This window comes from Elgaria multicarinata, chromosome 1 (assembly GCF_023053635.1).
Source record: "Elgaria multicarinata webbii isolate HBS135686 ecotype San Diego chromosome 1, rElgMul1.1.pri, whole genome shotgun sequence".
Taxonomy (NCBI): Eukaryota; Metazoa; Chordata; class Lepidosauria; order Squamata; family Anguidae; genus Elgaria; species Elgaria multicarinata.
The window spans coordinates 39783754-39803307 of NC_086171.1; the positions used below are offsets into that span (position 1 = coordinate 39783754).

Sequence of the window (19554 nt, forward strand, 5' to 3'; positions counted from 1 at the left end):
ACTTCTCACTGAGTGTGTAGGATTTGGCCTTGAGGAGATAAGCTCTGGAGAGGGCTGACTCCCAGCTGGGGAATCGCCCGTGAGAGCTTTCTCCCCCACTGGTACAGGCTGGCTAGTGTCTGGTGCTGCCTCCTCTATGTCCGAATCTGGTTCTGATTGATTACCTGAAACACATTCTTCCAAAACAGGAGCAACAGGGTTAGACATGACACACCATTGCTTCCGGCCCTTTCCCCCACTGTGTGATTTCTGTAGACTCTGGAAATTGTGCATTTCCGAAACCTCTAGAAATCAAGCATTCCCGCCCATCCCCTGTGCCCTATTAATACAAGGGTTAATAGGGCCTTTAAGCCCCCCATTGGCAAACGGAGGCAGGGGAAAATGCACAATTTCTGGTGGCTCCGGAAATTGCTGGGGGAAGGGGCAGGAAGCCAGGGCAGACCTGCACCCAAGCTCTCATGGGGGGCTCACAAGCACTCGGGCTTGGGTCTGCACTCACACCGAGAGCGTCCGCCTGGGTCTATGAGAGCTGGATGTGAGGTGGGTGGGTGTCTGCTGCCTTCGTGGACCCAGTCGGACGCTCGCTCCATCCCTGTTTTTGACTCCTCATCTTTGGGCCATGATGCTGTGGATTCAGAAGGCAGGAAGGACTCTCCGACCGGAACTGGCTCTGGTCGTCGTCCCCACTTTGGAAGCTCCAGTACAAAAGGAGCTGATTTGGCTCAGACTTTTCCAGCTTCAGGAGACAAAACTGCCATCCTTTGTCACTGAGGACTCCAACCAGTGGAAGCTGCTGGCTCCAGTGTCAGTAGAGCGGTGAATCCGCTCCGGGTTTCAGTCAGAGCCAATCAGAATTCTAAAGGATCTCTCCAAGGTGCTTGAACCATCTAGAACTCTACTGTTCTAGATGGTACAATATCCTAAACAGAGATATTTCCCATGTTCTGAGGTTAATAGAAGGGAATTTGTTTGCTTGAGTGTTTCATGTATTTCAACCTGCTGAATCCAAATTTGCCTGTGTCTAAGCAATATCTTTTAGCGTTGACTCTAAAAGCCAAGGATGGCAGCCAAGATGGCTGACATAAAGTCTTACCAGTAGGAACCTGCTCTTGCAGCCACACTATTTAACCATTTCTGATGGACGTTTGAAGCCACGCCTGAGACTTATCCCCAAGCTTTCTAAAAACCTAAGTTGAAAAATTGCAAAATGGCAGCTCATTGAAATTTATTTTAATGAACAATGCAAAATCATTACGAAACATAGTATGAAACCACCTGTGTTTGTCATAGAGCATCAAATGATGCAGAGTTAGGTGTCAGTGACACAATTTAATAGTGTAAAACCTCCTAAAAAATATTCAGAAAAACATCTAAAAAAGGAGAAACACTCTTAAGTTCATTTCCATGGCTTACGTCATCCGGCGCATCTACTGCAGCATACATAATATCCATCCAACCTTTAAATGTAGCCTGGATAGAAACACATATAAACAAAGTTATTATAGTGTTCTGAAAGTAACTTTTCCTAATTTGTCCAATGCAGCAGCAAAAGTGTAGTGTGTCCAGGGGTCGGGTCCACCCACTGCCCTTTGCCCAGGTGGATGGCGACCAACCAGGGGTTGCCATCTGTCCAGTCATACCTCCGCCACAACTCTGGAGTGAGGATAAACAACAGATGCACCATACTCGCCTCACTCAGGAGAAAATGTCAGGTAAGTCCCCCGCTTTTTTGCTTCGCAGCTTCATGGGAAAGCCCTACGATTGATGCATCATATAATCGATGCAACACCACCATGCAGCCACCCCGGGATTTTTGGTGCATACATACAGCCCAAAGGTCTAGTATAATTTTGGGCGTGACGTTTTTCAGTTTAGCTAATCACTGCGATGCAGCCGAGGGTGCTGTGCGTGTGATTTCTTTCTGTTTTGCATCTCTGCATTGCTCTGCAGCTTCCTGGCCTGAAAACGCCCTAAGGGAGGTCCTCATGATGTCCTCCCCTGGGTCTTAATCGAAACACGGGAAGCCGAGGAGGCTACAGGCTGCTGGAGAGATGACTGTACAACGAAAGACAGGCCACTTGCTCACACTCCTCAAGGTAAACTCAAGACTCCCCCAACTCATGAGAATGTCTCCAAAACGTTCTTCAGCAGAGAAAAAAGGGGTATGGTCCTTAGCAAAACAGGCTAAGATCAACAAGACAAGAGTTAAGGAAAATGGTTGTATTTACAAAATACTATCACCAATGCTTGACGGCTATAATGAACATTGATACACATTGAAAGTGCAGAAATAGCACATCAAAACTAATAAGAGCCGTATAGTATACAAGTGTGCACAAAACAGTTTAAAACAAAATAGTTAAAAACAGGTCAAACACGTTTCGACAGAGGTGTCATGAAGCAGCAGGGAAGCACAGTCAGCAACAGAGATATCGAGCCCGGTGTAATTGGTTTTATGGGAGTGACACCAGCTATTTCACCCTGGGCCTCATAATTGGAGTCAGCTCATTTTTATACATACACAGGAGCTCTGCTTATTTAGGGGTCACTGAAGAAGACACCTCTGTCAAAAAGCGTTCGACCTGCTTTTATCTATTTTGTTTTAAACTATTTTGTGCACACTTGTATACTATACCAGCCTTTTCAACCTGGGGCACCCCAGATGTGTTGGACTGGCTGGGGCATTCTGGGAGTTGTAGTCCAACACATCTGGAGCGCCCCAGGTTGAGGAAGGCTGTACTATACGGCTCTTATTAGTTTTGATGTGCCATTTCTGCACTTTCAATGTGTATCATTGTATTTGTGCTTTTAACCTGTTGGTTGTTTTATTATGGTTTTAATTTTTGTGAACCGCCCAGAGAGCTTCAGCTATTGGGCGGTATAAAAATGTAATAAATAAATAAATAAAATAAATAAATAAATATCAATGTTCATTATAGCCATCAAGCATTGGTGATAGTAGTTTGTAAATACAACCGTTTTCCTTAACTCCAAAACGTTCTTCTCCTTTGAATTGCTTGTCGAAAGCAATTTCGTTTCTATTGAATTGAATGGGAATGGCTGAAAAGCATTGTGGGAGAAATTTTTGGCACAGCACTATTTAGGACTGCTCTACCCAGCACCATTGGATTAAAGAGCCTGGTGCCCTCTTGCTGAAGTGTTTCCTAGAACCTCCACACTTTTTGGACCCATTGGTCTTGGTGGCTGTTATCTTCTGTGCGAGGGGAACGGTTAAAGAATATAATGGGAGAGACCCATGTACCTCTATAGCACATCCGTTCCCATAAAGGTGTGCATGAAGCCCTGGATTATGGAGCCAAGTCCCAAAGGAAGCACACGAATATGCATGTCAACATGTAGCTTAACTACAGCTCTCTCCACTGGTGTGAAGAACATATCAAATATATTTCAGCTAGAGATCAAATTTCTCCCAGCTCAAGTTCGTTTTGAAATATTCAAATTTGTATTCAAATTCCCTTTCCTTCCTTCCGACATTCCCAATAATGGGTGTCGCCATGGGGGATTAGGAAGTTTGGGGAAATCAAGGTAGTGAACTTGGAAAGCCGTTATTTCACATTATTGTTTCAAAATTCACCAGCAAAACCTGGAGTTTAAGGCTGCTTTAGGTTTGTTTTTAAAGCCTGCCTCAAAACTCAGTCTCAAAAGCAAAGGAAAGGAAAGGAACCTCTCGTGCAAGCACTGAGTCATTACTGACTCTTGGAGGGACACCAGCTTTCGCTGACGTTTTCTTGGCAGGCCTTATAGCGGGGTGGTTTGCCGTTGCCTTCCCCGGCCGTTATTACCTTTCCCCCAGCTAACTGGGTACTCATTTTACCGACCTCGGGAGGATGGAAGGCTGAGTCGACCCGAGCCGGCTGCCTGAGAACCAGCTTCCGCTGGGATCGAACTCAGACCGTGGGGAGAGTTTCAGCTGCAGAAACTGCTGCTTTACTGCTCTGCACCACACGAGGCTCAAAAGCAAACGTGGCCTCTAACTTGAGCCGGCAACGATTTGCTATCAGCGATGAGAAATGCCGTTCTTCGGCTGCCTGTGCCAAGCCACGGTGGCTTTCCTGCCAGAGAATATGCTTGGGGGATGAACATACCACCTGCAGCAGGGCCAAATACCCCATCGCAACGTTGTCGAAGTTGACGTCCCGTTGAATCCTAATACACCCGTCCTTATTTGAAATGGTTGAGTTGCAGCTCCAAAATTTTCCTCTAAACAGTTGTACTCCGAGGATGTTAAATGGGAGCCAGAGAACCACACAGACGAGCAACACGTTCCCGATGGAAGGGATGGCACCCGTGAGAGCATTCACCACCACCTTTAAATAAGGAAATGAAAGGCAAGCTCAGCAATCCAGTGAATGGGACGGGTCTACCAACAGCTCTGAGGAATGGGAGCATCTAGCAGGGGAAGCGGGTGGCTCCGATATCAGTGGGGCAGTGTACCCACTCCAGGATTCAGTCACAACCATTCTGAAGGAGTTCCGATCCGTCCTGACTGAAACCTGAAGCAGACTCACCATCCCACTGAGATCGGAGCCACCAGCCTCCACTGGCTCATAGGCTTGCAGTTTGCCAGGCAAGCAATTCAACAAGCATGTAGCAATAACAGGGTTGGGGACGGATGTCCGCCCCAGTTCATATTTTGCAAATGAGCATAGGTTATGGAGCTGGACATGGGTTTAAATCGCAGCTCAGAGGGTGGCTTAGGACAAGTCGCTATCTCGGTTTCCCATCCATAAAATCAGAACAAACAGGCTACTTATGTCTGCCTAACGTTAGGGTGACCATATGCCACACTAGAGTCTTTCAAGAGGCAGCTGGACAACCACCTGTCAGGGATGCTTTAGGGTGGATTCCTGCATGGAGCAGGAGGTTGGACTCAATGGCCTTGTAGGCCTCTTCCAACTCTGCTATTCTATGATTCTATGAAAAGGAGGACAAGGCTCCTGTATCTTTAACAGTTGCATAGAAAAGGGAATTTCAGCAGGTGTCATTTGTATGTATGGAGAACCTGGTGAAATTTCCTCTTCATCACAACAGTTAAAGCTGCACGTTCCCTGCCCTCTTTTAAATCTGGTCACTCTAGTACAGCTCCTGCACCTTTAACTGTTGTGATGAAGAGGGAATTTCACCAGGTTCTCTATATATACAAATGACACCTGGTCGAACCTTCTGGTTCCCGAAATCAATCTGGCCGCTGCATTTTGCACAAGCTGCAGCTTCCGAACCATCTTCAAAGGCAGCCCTACGTAGAGTGCATTGCAGTAATGTAACTTGGAGGTTACCAGAGCATGGACAACTGAAGCCAGGTTATCCCTGTCTAGATAGGGGCGTAGCTGGGTCACCAACCGGAGTTTGTAGAAGGCACTCCATGCCACTGAGGTCACCTGAGCCTTACATCAGCCTCCACGCCCCCTCATGAGTGTGTGTGTGTGTGTGTGTGTGTAGTGGCGGTGGTAATTTTCTCAATGCTCTGACAGCTGATGCTTAAGCCAACAACTTCTGGAGGGCCACATGCCTCCCCACTGCTGGTTTAGATGAAAGAAGCGTAGCTTCATATCCAGTTTTAGCCATTTAGCTAACTGGGTGCCCCTTGGGTGGCTCACTGACTGACCTCACAGGTCAGTGGGGCAGGGAATCCACTCCGGAGTTCAGTCAGAACCAGACGGAACTCTAAAGGAGCTCTCCAAGGTGCCCAAAGGTTTTGACTGAAACCCAGAGCAGATTCACCACCCCACTGAAATCAGAGCCACCATCCCCACTGTCTCTAGATAGCTCCCAACTATTATTTCCCATTTAGAAAAAGCACCAACCAGTCATTCTGGGCCATTACCAAACCAAGAGCCATAGCACCATCAAAATGCTGATGATCTAGGAGGGCAGCAGATGAGCGAAAAACTCCACCAACATGGTGGATGAGTAAAAAGGAGTTCACAGACTATGTAAGCAGGGTTTCAGCTTTTTGGCTTCTTCAACGAGATTGTTATTATAAACACAGAGCTATGCAAAACAACAACAACATGGTACCTTTATTCCTTTAAATCTGGACAATGCTCGAAGAGGCCTCAAGGCCCTCAAAGTTCTAAGAGATTTTGTGGAGGTGTCACACGGATTGTTTTCCTTCAACGGCTTTGATGTAAATGATGACACAGGAAAGGAAAACTGTGAACATTGAAGAAAAATACTGGCTGTTTACCCATAAAACATACCCTTTGGCTGCGTTCGGACATCACGATAGTCAATGGTGGAGTAATCATCCACTCAACAGATGTTTATCTAGGGAGTACTCCCCACACAACGTGATAATAATCAACCAGACGTGATAATAATCAACCATGGTGTAGATTACAATCAGGGTTGAGTTAACTATTAATCCACACTGAGTTGACTCACTCATTCCCCGCCATCTCTCCCTCCCCCCGCCCGGTCCTCCTGCTAGTATCCCATCAGGCATTGCTTCCAGGTGGACTAGAGTGGCAGCTGTCACTTTGACCACTCTTACCTCATAACTCTGTGGCTGATGAAATAACCAACAGTGGCCAAAGAACTAACCAATGGTGCCCTCCGCATGACATGATAACCAATGGTGGTTCAAACAGCCAACTCTGCACAGCATTGGTTATTTGCATTGGTTATTTTGGCCAAATAACCAACTGTTAGTTAAAAAAAACCTACCTCCACACAACACGATGACCCACACTGGGTTAAATAACCAACCATCAACTATTTAAATCACCATTGGTTATCGTGTTGTTTGAACCTAGTCTTAGCTTTCAAGCATTCTTTCATCTGGGAAGCCTTTCCATGCTGACTTGTTTTCCGAGGAACCCCCTGCATATAGAATCATAGAATCATAGAATAGCAGAGTTGGAAGGGACCTACAAGGCCATCGAGTCCAATCCCTGCTGTGCAATCTCTGAACACTACAGAAGTTCCCCTCTCCCACCTTTTCTCCCTGCCCATCATGATTTTTATTAAAAAATATTTCAGAGGAGATAAACACTTTGCCTACCCGGAGGATTTATGGGGCCTGGTGAAGATGTGATGTCTATTGAGAACAACATTGCTCCACCACTGTGCTACAGTTTGCACGCACCGAAGTTCAAAAAGCCACTTTCTAAGTAGCGGCCGGGCACGATGCACTATGCAAACGTAGCGATGGTAGCGCATTATGCACTATGCAACATAGCAGAAGTATCGCAGGTTTTACTTACTATTGTTTGTTTGTTTCATAGCAGTTCCTATCTTTTGGTAAGCATTTGTTATTTCAGCACATTCATCTCTTTTTTATCATTCATATTATTAAAGAAAAGTTATAAATAAAAAAGGTATCCAGCTGACCTCATACAACTTACAGATTTATTTTATTTTTATTGATATAGCGCTTACGATGTTTACACCAACTTTACACTAACTTTAAAATCACTTCACTAGGGTGACCATATGAAAAGGAAGACAGGGCTCCTGGATCTTTAATACTTGTATAGAAAAGGGACTTTCAGCAGGTGCCATTTGTATATATGGAGAACCTGATGAAATTCCCTCTTCATCACCACAGTTAAAGGTGCAAGAGCTATACTAGAGTGAGCAGATTTAAAAGAGGGCAGGGCACCTGCAACTTTAACTGCTGTGATGAAGAGGAAATTTCCCCAGGTTCTCCATGTATACAAATGACACCTGCTGAAATTTCCTTTTCAGTACAACTGATAAAGATACAGGAGCCCTGTCCTCCTTTTCATATGGTCACCCTAACTTCACTGGCTGCCAATTTGTTTCCGGGCGAAGTATAAAGTGTTGGTTATTACCTTTAAACCCCTACATGGTTTGGGTCCAGGTTACCTGCGGGATCGCCTTGCCCCATACAATCTGCCCTGTACACTCAGGTCTTCTGGGAAGGGTTTACTCCAGCCAGCCACAACTAAGCTGGCAACTGTTACCCAGAGGACCTTTTCTTCTGCTCCCTCCCCAGACTGTGGAATGGCCTGCAGGAGGAGATTCGTCAGCTTAGAGTTCTCTCTGAGTTTAAGACAGCCGTAAAGACTAGCCTCTTCCACCAGGCCTACCCAGATGAATTTTAAACCTAAGAATTTTAAGATGCTGTAATTCTTATTTTAATATTGTATTGGTTTTATATGCTCTTTTAATTAATTTTATGTATTATATTTTATTTAGAGTTGTTCCCTGTCTCGATCCAGAGGGAGAGGCGGGTAATAAATATATTATTATTATTATTATTATTATTATTATTATTATTATTATTATTATTATTATATCTGAAGTGCTAAGGGCTTGAAGGAATGCTGCCTCAAAGCAAAGATGCATTCCATTGATTTTTACCTACCGCCCAATGACATCAAAATGCAAATCAAAAAAGAAACTTACTTTAAAGCTAATTGAAGCAAAAATAATTTTTGAAGTTAAGACCCAAACGACCTGTAGAGCCTTGAAAGAAAGGTTACAGGCATTTGTGTTTTGCTTCCCTTGCTCACTGCAGACAGCTCATTAAAAAAAACGCAGCCACTGAGCTTAGCTAGACACACACCCCTCAGCTCTCTGCAGCAGGCAACAGCCCAGCTCACTCACCCCTAAGGCCGGCCTTGAGCACAGTGCACAGTACAAGAAGATTACATAAATAACTTACACATACAATAATGAAATCCAGCCAACACCAGCCATTGGTGAAATACTTCGTAAGACCGTAAGCCACCCATTTCAGGAGCATCTCCAGGAAAAATATGTAGAAAAACAATATGTCTGCATATTCCAGTAAGGCTTTTATTTTTGGTCTCGCATTTAGGTGAATGTCTTCAAAGATCTAGAATTTCAGAAATCAGGCATAATTTAGAACTCAGTAATAGAATGTTGTAACTTTGTGGCAGGTCATAAGAAAGGATCCAGACCACTTATTAGGTATTCCTAGGGAATACCATCCAGCTGATGAAAGTTTAGGATGGAAGTACTGAATGGACCTAATCCCATGTTTAAGGATGAACTGGATTTTTCCCTAAGTATGAAGCAAAAAACTGCATCCAATAAAGGTTTAATGGATCACCAATTTTTTGTTGCAGTTGAAGTGTGGCCCAAAGGATAGTCTGGGGTGATGGAAAGTGGTCCCCGGATCACTGCCCGTGCATTAAGCTATGATGTTGAACTCTTTGATTTAAATTAATTAGCATAGCAGTTTGAAATAGCAAGGATAGTTGCTATTTCAACTATCTTACCTAGGTAACCATGTTACCTAGGAACATGGCACTGGTCTCAGTGGTCCTTGACCATTATGCTTATGACTGGGCTTGTGATTCTAGCTGCAACTAATGGTTGCTGTGCACCCTCCTGATACTAGGGAAAGCCTGCCAGAGAGAAAACCCCAAATGATGAATTTAGGGATGCCAGAGAAATCAGCATGGATTTAAATGAGCTTGGATTGTTCTGAGACATGGACTTGTGGGCTGTTTTTTTTTTAAAAAAAAAAAACTTTGGGGAATTTGTGCACACTTGTACAAGTGGAATGAAATTGTCTTAAAAAATAATAATAATAATCCAGGCCCATTAATGTGTTGAGAATGTAACAAAAATGCCTAATAATCCACAAAACAGATGGAAGGGGTTAATAAAACCTTTACATCCATAGATAAATTGGAAACACCCAAATTTATAGGCCTGGTGAGGCACTCTGTGAAACGTACTAACAGAGGAGATGTCTTTGTTAAGGGAACAGTTAATTGGTTTAATTATGTATTGAAGAATGGACATTCTGTGAGAAAGCAATATACAGATTAAGGGGTTATTATAGGACAAATTGTTATGTAACAGGAACATCATATCATGTCCTACACACATGACGGAAACATGCTACAATGACGTGTGTGGTCATCTTGAGCCCCAAAGTTGTGCATGATACCATTCCCAAATATGGGTTTGTTTACCAGAAGAATGCTTATTTCAAAATGCAGATGGTCAATGACATCAACCACACTTTGGTGAGTGAGTGTAAAAACCCCAGATTTTGAGTCCTCATTTTTCATTACCACCAACCTCTAGCCTGTCCTGGAGTTCTGTCCATTTCCATGACAACTGAGTGAGATATGTTTGGATTTAGGCGTCCGGGCTATATAAATGAACTTACTGTGAGTTCATTTCCTCCTGTTTGGGTCTGAAGTGTGGTTGAAATGAACTAACTACATGCTGAAATAAAAGTGCTTTTTAGTTTTACAACTTGTCTGAGTGTCTACATCATTAATAAGGATCCCTTAAGAGCGTAAGAACATCAGAAGAGCCCTGATGCTGGATCAGACCAATGGTCCATCTAGCCCAGCTCTCTGTTCTCCGTGGCCAACCAGCTGTCGACCAGGGATCAACAAAGCAGGACATGGTGCAGCAGCACCCTCCCACCCATGTTCCCCAACAACTGGTGTATATAGGGCTTCTCCAGGATTTTATCCAACCCGCTTTTAAAACCATCCAAATTGGTGGCCATCACTACAACTCGTGGTGGCGAATTCCATGGTTTAACTACGCACTGTGTGAAGTCCTTTTATCTGTCCTGAATCTCCCACCAATCAGCTTCATGGGATGGCCCCATTGGGTTCTAGTATCCCTTGGTGGTCAGTTCTTAACCGGTGGCACTACCTGATGAGAGAGTCCAAAGGACATCCTAATAATAGATTAATTGTGGGGGGGGGGGGGGTTATTTTGTAAAATACTCCGAAATCATATGTTCAAAAAAAAGAAAGAAAAAAGGATGACATCTTTTTAAAAAAGGATTTTTTACGTTATTCTCATTTCATTTTATTGCTTGGGTTCCAAGGAGCTACTTTAGATACACCCAAGTGCATGTCCACTGTCATTTTTGAAATCCCCTCTATTTTCAAAAGTAGCTTGCAATGTAACGTGAGGAGCTGTTATCCAAGAAACACAAGCCCAAAGACACCTTGGGTATGTGGAATTAGTCGCATGTAGGGTTGCCATATTCTGAATCCACAAAACCGGGACAATTTTTTTGGCGGGGGGGGCTAGGATTTTTTTTAAAAAATCTGAGCAATATGTAAAGGTCTAGGGAAAGAAAGAAAACTATCTGAGCTTTAGTTATCTAAGGCCTTAGCTAGACCTAAGGATTATCCCAGGCAAATGGAGGGGTCGTCCCTGCCTGCTCCCGGGATCCCCTGTGTTCAGGGATGTTGAGGGATGATCCCAGGATAACACTGCAATCCTATGTGTGTCTACTCAGAAACAAATCCTATTAAGTTAAATAGGACTTGTTCCCAGGTAAGTATGCAAAGGATTGCAGCCTAAAGCTCTTAAGCATCTGCAAATAAATAATAGGCAAAGAACAGTTTAAGCAAACAAACAAACAAAAATGACACTAAATTATATTTTTCCACTAGTTCTCAAAAGCTAGAGGAGACTTCAATATGAAGACTTAGGCCACAGCTAGACCTAACATTTATCCTGGGATCATCCAGGGTTCGCCCCTGCCTGAGCACTGGATCCCCTGTGTGTCACTTAGATGAACAGGTTTGACCCCTGGACGATCCAGGGATAAACCTTAGGTCTAGCTATGGCCTTACACTCCACTGAGCAGGCTCAAGGCACCATTTTGGAGGTTGGAATTTCTCCAGCCGGCTGGAACAGGAATCTGTGATTCTTGACTGACCAGCCGGGACATTTTGGAAATGCTTGGAAACCGTGACATTCCTGGTTTTCTGGGACATATGGCAACCCTAGTCACATGGCTCCTTTGGAGTCCTGGCCATTGCTCTTATCAAACCTTTATACTATTACTTATCCACCAATATGCTCCACGTGTGGTTAAATAATATCAAGGAATGCAAAAATGTCACCTATCATCTTGTCAAAGGAACTTCAGCAATGGCAGAAGCAAAAGGAAAAACAGGGCTGGCTGCCACGCCAAATGCAAAGTCACAATATCCTTATTCTGGGACGATATTATAGTTCACTTACCAGAGCACCGCTGCTCAGTACTATCATAAAGATGATAAAAGATTCGAACCAACTGTGTTTTATAATTTTGTAGCAGGTTTTTCTATACCTCCACCAAATGTTGCCTGGGAATTTATCAGTATTCACTCTGCAGCATGGGAAGAGCTGGACCAAAACTGAAATAAAGAGAAATTAAATGAAGAGCTGTTTTGGAATAGTAAGGCAATCCAAGGCATGTTTCTACCACCCACCACCTTTCCAGGAGAAGGAGGACAGCAAACTCTCTTCTCCTCGTCTTCCTGCTCTTGAAACATTATCCTGATCGCTTGCGGGGCATGTCTAAACCATGCCTTAAACTGGGGATCATCCCAGGACCATCCCTGTGCGTCCACTTGACGCACAGGGGATCCCGTGGGCAGGGAGGGAAGATTCCTCCATATGCCCAGGATAACCGGGTCGGCTTTTAGCCTGAGTTTTCCCGCAGTCTTGGGATCATTCCGAGACTGTGGGAGGTGTGGGCGGCCATCCCGGTTTCGTCCTAGCTCCTCGTAAGTAATTGTGAGGAGCCAGGAACCGGGTATGGAGCTCTTCAGGCACTCCGTGCCCATTGGGGGTGGGGTGGGAGGAACAGGATCATCTTTTTTAAAAAACCTGACCATTTGTTGGCGCACTCGTGCGCTCATATTCAGGGGGTGGGGTTTTGAAATGGCGGGCACAATGTCCTCTTTCCTCCCTGGATGCTGCACACTGCATGTGGACAAAGGGGAGGACCTTGCGATCAGCATATTGCGAGATCCTCCCCCCTTTCCTCCCTAGTGTAGACATGCCCGTGGTGAGTGTGCAACTTAAACCAATAAAAATGTGACAGAAGAGTGACTTGAGTGAACTCACACACTGGGGTGCTTGCTCATGGGGAAATCAGCTTGCAGGGAAGGCACTGGCCTGTCCATTGCAGAGGCCAGAATAAATAGCCTAGGATCAGGCCAGAGGGAGAGGCTTTCCCTCAAGTCCGCTCTTAGTCATGCCTAGCAGAGATCCATCTGCAGACTAGGCAAAGACCATGGCAAGACATTTGGATTGGTGTTTGGCTGGGCCAGACAACAACCAGGCCAGCATGCCCCTGCACCCTAACATCCTATCCACTGTTTAAGCCCAAAGAAGTATCCCTCCAAGTCAAAAGAACATAAGGAGAGCCATGCTGGATCAGACCAAAGGTCCATCAAATCCAGCACTCTGTTCTCACAGTGGCCAACAGAAGCAGGACATGAGTGCGACTGCACCCTCCCACCCATGTTCCCCAGCAACTCCAACCCCCTTTTAAAGCCATCGAAACTGATGGCCATCACTACATCTTGTGGTAGTGAATTCCATAATTTAACTACACACTGTGTGAAGACGTTCTGAACCTCCCACCAATTAACTTCTTGGGGTGATCCCACTGGGTTCTAATATTATGAGAGAGGGAGAAAAAATGTCTCTCTATCTACGTTCTCCACACCATGCATAAAGCCGGGCAAGAGCCTGCAAAAGCAGTCCAACAAGTTGGACAGAAGATTCCCTTAATAACCTTGAGGCAAGACATAGCCATTGACCGTAGAGAGTGTTATAACCCTGATGCTCCTGCGGCATGTTGCCCTGGAACCCAAATGGTTCAATTGTTTCTCAATACAAAATCGTGTTGAGGAATATCATAGAATAGTAGTGTTGGAAGGGTCCTATAAGGCCATCAAGTCCAACCCCCTACTCAATGCCTCGGTGTATTTCCTTTCTCCTCCAATCTAAGCCAGTGGCAATTACAGATGTCAGAGGAATCCAGCTGGCAGGCGGAGCTCAACCAGCTTTCATCAGCTCAGTCCGCCAGACTCCATTCCATTCTGAACAAGCAAGAGAGTGGCTGGCTGGGGCATACTGGGAATTGTGGGTCTTTTCCTCTCAAAACATGCATAGGACTGCGCCCTAATTAATTGAAAGTAACAAATTCTGTGCCAAGAACGCTGATCTTTCACCTCGTGGGAAACAGTCTTTGGGCACCTTCTTGATCTCAGACAAATGAAAGGCAGGAGACCTCTGATCTACTGTGCTGGCCTCAGAAGCGCTGGTGTCGTGATCCAACCGCTGGACAAGAGAACATAATAAGAAGGATCAGTATGCTCTTAAGGGAAGGGATCAAAAAGGTTCTAGGTATAATTCAGGAAGGCCTTGCAATGTTAGGTCCCGTTCGGGGCCATCTGATGGGAAAGTGCTACAGCTCAGTGGAGAAGGCGAACCGGCTCTGGTTTCACTCAGAACTAGGGATACATGACAAATTCAAAATGGACTAGAATCATAGAATAGCAGAGTTGGAAGGGGCCTACAAGGCCATCGAGTCCAACCCCCTGCTCAATGCAGGAATCCACCCTAAAGCATCCCTGACAGATGGTTGTCCAGCTGCCTCTTGAAGGCCTCTAGTGTGGGAGAGACTAAAATGAGTTCAGATTTCTAAGTATCCAACCTGTAGAATCTGTTGCGCTCCGGCCTCCCCAGGTCGTGCAGAATCCACGGTCTTCCAAGTTTTGTTTTGTTTTACTTTCCCGAAATTTACACGAATTCATTTGCAGGAAAATACACATGTTTCTCCCGAGACCTATCCCGCTCCTGGCCGTCTCTGGCTTGGAGGCGTCAAGTGGATGGTCATCAAAGTGCGGTTCGAATTGAGCACCAGGATCTGCTCAGTCCTGCTGTCATGTGCTGCGTCTCCAGACTTGGCAGCTGTATCCTGCTCCTCTATGGCCCCGTTCAGAAGTCACCTTAAACCACAGCTTAAACCATGATGGTTAAGCCAGAAAGCAGGGCTGTGTTCAGAAGACACCTTAAATCTCTGCAGACTCCCAACCAGCTGAAGATTGCTCAGGGCAATGGAGGGCAAAACAGCATGGTGTTGCCAAGAAGAAGGGCACGGAAAGTGCCCAGAGGAGGAGGAAGTGCCAGCAGGTCCCTCACTACAAGGCCGGCGTGAACGAGGCTGGAAGCTCCCCACAGTATCCAATATTAGTACTATATAGAGCTGACCTACTAAAATGAATGGGGTTGAAGTTAGTTATGTCTAGCTGTAGCCTCATTCATTTCAATGGGTCTACTCAAAGCAGGCCTAATATTGGATTCAGCCCCTACTGTCACTTCCTGAATCTCCTTCTCCACGTATATTTTCTTTCTCTCTTTTTGCCGATGGGGCACAAGAAATGATGGGGTTTGTTCCAGCCTGTTAAACCACACAGAGGCAGGTCCAAAGAGGAAGCCCCCTTCGCCTCCGGCCGCAAAATGAAGCCTGCTTTCCAGCCCCAGAAAGGGGGCGTATCTTGAGACAGTCCTCCTCCCGTCAAGGGGAGAAAGAAAGAAAAATACTTGGTGCTAAATGTTGAAGTGTTGCAAGCACTCATCATAACAGCATCAGAAGAGCCCCGCTGGATCAGACCAAGGGTCCATCTAGTCCAGCACTCTGTTCACACAAGGCCAACCAGCTGTCGACCAGGGATCAACAAAGCAGGACATGAGGGCAACAGCACCCTCCCATCCATGTTCCCCAGCAACTTGTGCACAAAGCCATACTGCCTTGGATGCTGAAGGTAGCACATAGCCATCAGGGCTAGTAGCTGTTGATAGCCTTCTCCAAACAGCCATCAGCCAGGGGACAACCAAGCAGAACATGGTGCAACAGCACCCTCCCACCCATGTTCCCCAGCAACTGGTGCACACAGGCTTACTGCCTTGATTACTGGAGATAGCACACAACCATCAGGGCTAGTAGCCATGGCTAGCCTTTGCCTACATCATGACAGTCACCACAGCCACAGCCACAAAGAGAGTCCAAACTCGCAGGCAGCTGTGTTGATCCATATCAACAAACCAGTCCTGGTCATTTTCATCTCTGCCAGGAGCAGGTCTTTGGGAAAAGCTGTGGGCCATTCAGGACCAAGCCACCACAAAATACTTTGCATTACAAAAAAGGACAACATATTGTTACTGGAAAAATTGTGTCCCTGCCCAGAGGGACCAGGAGTTTCTGAGGGGAGCGATGATCCCCAGCTCCACGACAGCATTGGGAACACACCAGTTTCCCTGAATGCAAAACACTAGGGCTGTGCGCTCACATGCCCCGATTCACCTCAGAGGCCGAGTCAGAGCTATCAAATCAGCTCCAGTTTGACTTGGGAGTCTTGGAACTTCCCTGGCCCACTTTGGAGTCAGTTCCAAACCCGAAGCAGGTCAGTTGTTACAGATTCCCAGGCACTAGGAAAGTCAGGTGCGAGGCTAACTGGGAATCCATAGGATTCCCTTCCCCTCCAGCTCACTACAAACCAGCCAAGCTGCTGTCCCCTTCCCACGACACTTACCTGAAGCCTCCACTCACGCAGGCAAGCCACCTGTCCTCCAGGACAGCCACTCTAGCACCCTTTTCTGGCTGCCATAGTTTACAACAGTAGATCTACAGCAGGCCAGAGCAGCTCGGTGGCTGCTAGGAGGAGGGCTTTCTCCGCTGTGGCACCCCGGTTGTGGAATGAGCTCCCCAGAGAGGTCCGCCTGGCGCCTACACTGTACTCCTTCCGTCGCCAGCTGAAGACCTTTTTATTCTCTCAGTATTTTAACACTTAATTTTAACTTAAATTTAAATTTTACTGTTCTAACTCTGTATTTTAATCTTATATCAATTTCTGCTGCGTGGTTTGATCCTGGTTGTGCTTTTGATACTGTATTTTGTATTTGTGTTTTTAGACTGTCGGTTGTTTTATGATGGTTTTAATTTTTGTGAACCGCCCAGAGAGCTTCGGCTATTGGGCGGTATAGAAATGTAATAAATAAATAAATAAATAACGCTCTCCAGGAGGATAGGCGGCTTGCCGGCATGAGCGGAGGAGGGTTCAGTTAAGTCCCATGGGCGGGTGGGTGCAGTGGCTGGCCATTGGGACGAATCAACCTGAAGCGCTTCGGCTACCTCGGACCAAGGTAGCCCAATCCAGTCCCAAACTGGTTCTGGGTCAAGGGCCCACTTCGACTCAGATTTGGGGTTCAGAACCAAGACCAAGCACACTCTTACAAAACACACTTTTCCATCAAGCAAGAAAGCTAATATGACTAATTTTGTTTGCCTTACCTTGGGAACATCCAAAGAACAAACACTTGCACTTTCGGAAACTTGGGAAGATAGCCTTCGTTTTGACCATTTGAATACCTCTCTCCTCTTTCGCAGCTGGTTCTCCTAAGGAAAGATATCCAATGAACAAGTCATTTTCTATGGTAAAATGCTTTGCTCTTTTCCTTCCGTACAAATCACACAAAAAGCTATGCAACCAAATTTCCAAAGCTTTCTTTTAGAAACAGAAACGGAACGCAATTCAGGAGGTAACAAATTAAAACTTAAAAAACATAAAACCTTCCAAAATCTATAATGGGGTTCAATATGAATCCAGACTGAAAGAGGCAAAAGGAGCATACATGGCACTATTTCTTCTTTACCATAGGTAGTACATGAGCACCTTGGATAATGGAACATGCTATGTCCTGGAGCCAGTGTGGTGTAGTGGCTAGAGTGTTGGACTGGGAGCCAGGAGATCTGGGTTCTAGTCCCCACACTGGATGACTTTGGGCCAGTCACAGACTCAGCCCAACCTACTTACAGGGTTGTTGTTGTGAGGATAAAAATGGAGAGGCGGAGGATTTTGTATGCTGCCTTGGGTTCCTTGGAGGAAAAAAAGGGGGGATATAAATGTAATAGACAGACAGACAGACAGATAAGCATGCTTGGGGGGAAACTTCAAGGTTTGCAGAAATACAAAGAAATAATAATTAAAAAAACACCCTAAGAGGGCAAACCTCAGCCAAAAACAGCCCAATGTGGAGTTGAACATGCCCAGTAGCCATAGAACAGTCATCCTCAACCTGGGGCGCTCCAGATGTGTTGGACTGCATCTCCCAGAATGCCCCAGCCAGCTGGCTGGGGCATTCTGGGAGTTGTAGTCCAACACATCTGGAGCGCCCCAGGTTGAGGAAGGCTGCCATAGAACTTTGGAAATAGTTCCAGTTCCACAGCTTCAGTGTCATACCTGCTTACTGGGATCCATTTCTATGATTACAGGCTCTTCATCTTCACTTAAACTTTCTCCTTCAGCAAGGGGAACACAGACAAATGTATTAGAGCCCATTGTAAGATCTTCCTGTTTTCCGCCTGCTTCCGCGTTCTCCCAGTTTCTCAATCTTCCATTGCTGACATGGTTCTCTTGGATGTCCATTGGCTCAGTGGCCCAGGCCTTTTGGACGGAAACTGTCACCTTCTCGTTTTTTGTCCTCGCCGTCTTCAGCTTTCGCAGGAGGGTGTTGCAACACCAATCCCATAGCCAGCGTTTGACACACTGCAGCCACCTCCGAATCTGAGCAATGACCGCCTGACGCTCCTTCCCATCGGCCTCGGATTCCAGCTCACTGCTGCTGAAGGAGCTCAGCAACAAAGCAATAAAGAGGTTGAGGACCTGAGTGGAAAGGAACCAGATGAAACAAAAGGTGAGGCGGGATGGGGTGGTGGTAGTTGGGAGCGTATTGGAAAGCAATACATTTAAGGTGCAATCCTGTACATGTTTAGATGGGAGAGGGAAGTCCTACAACTCCCAGCATTCCTCAGCCAGCATGGGGGTTGGATGGGAAATACTGGGAATTGTAGGACTCCCTTCTGTGTAAACATGCATAGGATTGCTTCAATCCTATACTCACTTACTGGACATATGGCAGAAGTAACATCGGGGCCTGCTCCTGTTGGACTCTTCCCCCCCCCCCACAGGGCAAACTGCCATCTTGGCCCTGTGGGGAAGAAGAAGGACCGAGGGGACAGGAGCAGGCAGAAGTAACATCGGGGCCTGCTCCTGTTGGACTCTTCCCCCCCCCCCACAGGGCAAACTGCCATCTTGGCCCTGTGGGGAAGAAGAAGGACCGAGGGGACAGGAGCAGGCAGAAGTAACATCGGGGCCTGCTCCTGTTGGACTCTTCCCCCCCCCCAGGGCAAACTGCCATCTTGGCCCTGTGGGGAAGAAGAAGGACCGAGGGGACAGGAGCAGGCAGAAGTAACATCGGGGCCTGCTCCTGTTGGACTCTTCCCCCCACACACAGGGCAAACTGCCATCTTGGCCCTGTGGGGAAGAAGAAGGACCGAGGGGACAGGAGCAGGCAGAAGTAACATCGGGGCCTGCTCCTGCTGGACTCTTCCCCACCCCAACAGGGCAAACTGCCATCTTGGCCCTGTGGGGAAGAAGAAGGACAGAGGGGACAGGAGCAGGCAGAAGTAACATCACAGCCTGCTCCTGTTGGACTCTTCCCCCCACCCCACAGGGCAAACTGCCATCTTGGCCCTGTGGGGAAGAAGAAGGACCGAGGGGACAGGAGCAGGCAGAAGTAACATCACGGCCTGCTCCTGTGGGACTCTTCCCCCCCCCACAGGGCAAACTGCCATCTTGGCCCTGTGGGGAAGAAGAAGGACCGAGGGGACAGGAGCAGGCAGAAGTAACATCGGGGCCTGCTCCTGTTGGACTCTTCCCCCCACCCCACAGGGCAAACTGCCATCTTGGCCCTGTGGGGAAGAAG

At 46.4% G+C, this 19554-nt stretch overlaps 1 protein-coding gene across 1 annotated transcript in view; it reads right to left on the reverse strand.

Moving 5' to 3' along the window:
• The window catches only part of LOC134413434 (sodium channel protein type 5 subunit alpha-like), a 74086-nt gene that overhangs the window by 11015 nt on the left and 43517 nt on the right, over positions 1–19554 (reverse strand). The window contains exons 15-21 of the mRNA XM_063147609.1: positions 18255–18452; positions 13959–14067; positions 11974–12128; positions 8630–8827; positions 6040–6141; positions 4107–4328; positions 1414–1470 (exon numbers count right to left, since the gene is read on the reverse strand). Of these exons, the coding sequence (XP_063003679.1) occupies positions 1414–1470; positions 4107–4328; positions 6040–6141; positions 8630–8827; positions 11974–12128; positions 13959–14067; positions 18255–18452 (1041 nt within the window). The remainder of the gene's footprint in view (positions 1–1413; positions 1471–4106; positions 4329–6039; positions 6142–8629; positions 8828–11973; positions 12129–13958; positions 14068–18254; positions 18453–19554) is intronic.